This window comes from Pundamilia nyererei, unplaced genomic scaffold, assembly GCF_000239375.1.
Source record: "Pundamilia nyererei isolate P.nyererei 1_Seehausen unplaced genomic scaffold, PunNye1.0 scaffold00018, whole genome shotgun sequence".
NCBI lineage: Eukaryota > Metazoa > Chordata > Actinopteri > Cichliformes > Cichlidae > Pundamilia > Pundamilia nyererei.
The window spans coordinates 1,631,882-1,634,717 of NW_005187419.1; the positions used below are offsets into that span (position 1 = coordinate 1,631,882).

General features: G+C 41.9%; 1 protein-coding gene across 1 annotated transcript in view; it reads left to right on the top strand.

Annotated features, from left to right (window-relative positions):
* The window catches only part of tubg1 (tubulin, gamma 1), an 8,574-nt gene that overhangs the window by 476 nt on the left and 5,262 nt on the right, over positions 1–2,836 (top strand). Inside the window, exons 2-5 of the mRNA XM_005726053.2 lie at positions 708–979; positions 1,345–1,457; positions 1,722–1,889; positions 2,006–2,074. Of these exons, the coding sequence (XP_005726110.1) occupies positions 931–979; positions 1,345–1,457; positions 1,722–1,889; positions 2,006–2,074 (399 nt within the window). The 5' untranslated portion in view covers positions 708–930. The remainder of the gene's footprint in view (positions 1–707; positions 980–1,344; positions 1,458–1,721; positions 1,890–2,005; positions 2,075–2,836) is intronic.

Here is a 2,836-nt window from a genome sequence, read left to right on the forward strand (position 1 = left end):
TTATTATTATTATTATTATTATTATTATTATATAATGTTTATAATGAAAGGATGTGCAGCAGGTTAGACTGATTACAGATGGAAGCTGCACTAAAGAGTGTGCTGAGTACATTGAAGAGCTGATGAATAACGAAAATAGCAGAGGGGGAGAGATGGAGGACAGTTAGTGAATCAGGAAGGGCAGAGGATTAGTAAGGAGGAAGTAGCTATGAAGAGAATGAAGGGGATGAAGAGTGGAGAGGCAGTTGGCCAAGATTACATAAGTGTGGAGGTATGGAGATGTCTATGAGAGTGGAATTTTTTAACCAGATTGTTTAACACAATCTTGGAGAGTGGGATAATACCTGAGGAATGGAGAAGTGTGTTGGTATACATTTTCAAGAACAAGGGATAATATTCAAAGCTCTACTTGGGCGAAAAGCTGATAACCCATACAATGAAGCTATGGGAAAGAGAAATTGAATAAAGGTGATGATCAGGAAGCTGCAGTCTGGCTTAAAAATGAAAAAGAACAATACAGATGCGATGTTTGCTTTCAGAGTCTTGATTGAGAAGTATATAGACGGTCAGAAAGAGTTGCATTGTGTAGACCAGGCAACAAAGCAAGCTGGGGTGTGCAGTAAGAGTGTCTCTGAGCCCCTTCTTGCTTGCATTGGTGATGGACAGGTTGACAGATGATGTAAGGCATATTTTACGGTTCCTTACAGCACTACACACTCCGACACAACCGGTGGCAGCACACGTTTAGAGTCGCCTTGCGACTCGCTAACCAACAGTAGAAGAAGTCTGCTTGAAGCGTCACCGCAGGACCAAGCGGGAAGGAGCGGGCAGAGGTGAAGCGGTGTGAAAGCAGTGGCTATTTTCTTCTATTATTTAGCTAGCAGGCAGACTACAAGAGCTAGCTAAATAAGGGGCGACTGAAGACGGAACATGCCGCGGGAAATCATAACGCTTCAGCTCGGACAGTGCGGAAACCAAAGTACGTGCAAAGACGTTGATAGCGTTGAAACCGCTACAGCTTTTTTTTTTTTTTTGTTAGCTGTGTGAGATGTCATCAGATTGCCATGTATTCTGCTGTGTAACGACAGTAGCTAACTGCTAATAATAAGTCGAGCTAACTTTAAATGTAACAGAAACAACGACCTTGTATCCTAGCTTACCAATTGACTAATAGTGTCTATAAACATAATGTTATCGTGTGCATATTGTGTGATTACCGTCAGGTGCCTTTATGATATGCATTTTATGGTAACGGGCATCCGTGCATTTAGAGTAAAGTTGTACCAGTTTGAGTAGTCAAAATGAACATGTTTTGTTTACATGTGCCCCTTTCCTGTTACTCAGTCGGATTTGAGTTTTGGAAGCAGCTGTGTGCTGAGCATGGCATCAGTCCAGAGGGGATTGTTGAGGAGTTTGCTACAGAAGGGACCGACAGAAAGGATGTATTCTTCTATCAGGTAAGCGGAGCAGAAGTATTCTTCTTCATAGCACATAGTCTCTCTTGCTATGTGTTACAATCAGCCTACATTTTCTGCACCGCAGAGTGTACAACGTCTCCAGTGTGATGATGCTTCTATGCAGCTGAAGTGCAATCATATTATTTGCGACTAGGTGGCATGCTTGTATCGTAAACTGTAAGAACCAAGCTCCTGCAGGGAGACGACAAGCTCAACACTGCAGTGTTTTCATCTAACCGCTTGTTTTTGATTAAAACCCCAAAGGCTGACGATGAGCACTACATCCCTCGTGCAGTTCTCCTCGACTTAGAGCCCCGCGTGATCCACTCCATCCTTAACTCCCCATATGCAAACCTGTACAACCCAGAGAACATCTACCTGTCCGAGCATGGTGGAGGTGCCGGGAACAACTGGGCTAGTGGCTATGCACAGGTGATCACCTGATATAACCTACTTTTTTCTTTTTGTTTTTTTTACCCTTACCCCATTAATCTCAATAAAAAAATTAATAACACATCTAAAATCTGCTCTGGATTCTCTACCTCTAGGGGAAAAAAATTCAAGAAGACATCTTCGACATTATTGACAGAGAGGCAGATGGCAGCGACAGCTTGGAGGCAAGTTTATCTTTTATCACATACTGACTATCCCAGAGGGCTGGGACGATTGAGGCTGTGGCAGTGTGGAATTTTAAAAATTGATTTAAGAGTAAATTGATATGGATGTGTGTAGAAATATTACATTTTTAAGAGCAGCTTGAAACAGTAGCCTAAACCTTATTCATGCATTAAAGTGTCAGGTATTTGTTGTTAATGTGAGGGGATTACTTTTGAACCTGTTGAAATTACAGGGATTTTCTGTCTGATATGGATATACTTACACCTTGTAGCTTGTTTTGTGTTTCTTTGTAGTTTTGTGGTCATGCTGCAGCTCCATTTGTCTCTTTGTGATCTGGTTAACTGGTAATGTCTGTCATCATTTTGTGTCGCTCTGTGGTCATTTTGTGTCTCTTTGTAGTGGAGCAGTTGGTGTCTCAGTGTCTCTTTGTTGTCATTTTGCGATCATTTTGTCTTTCTTTGTGGTCACGTGGGCAGTTTTGGTGTCTCTGGGGTTGATTTGTGTTTCTTTTCAGTGACTTTTTGGAGGTGAAGCTCAGTCTAGACTGAGTAAACCCATTCGTTGTCTGAATACTGTTATGGAGTGGTGGATTTTACTCAGGCATGATTTCTCTCAGTCTTTAAGGCTTGCGTTTTGTTTTTGTTGTGGTAAAATGCATGTAGAAATGAATGACTTGATAGAAACGGCATGCTAAAATGGTGCCAGAGCCTGTCATCTTAAAACCAGCACAGCCCTAGCCATGCCTCACTATTATTCTTAGC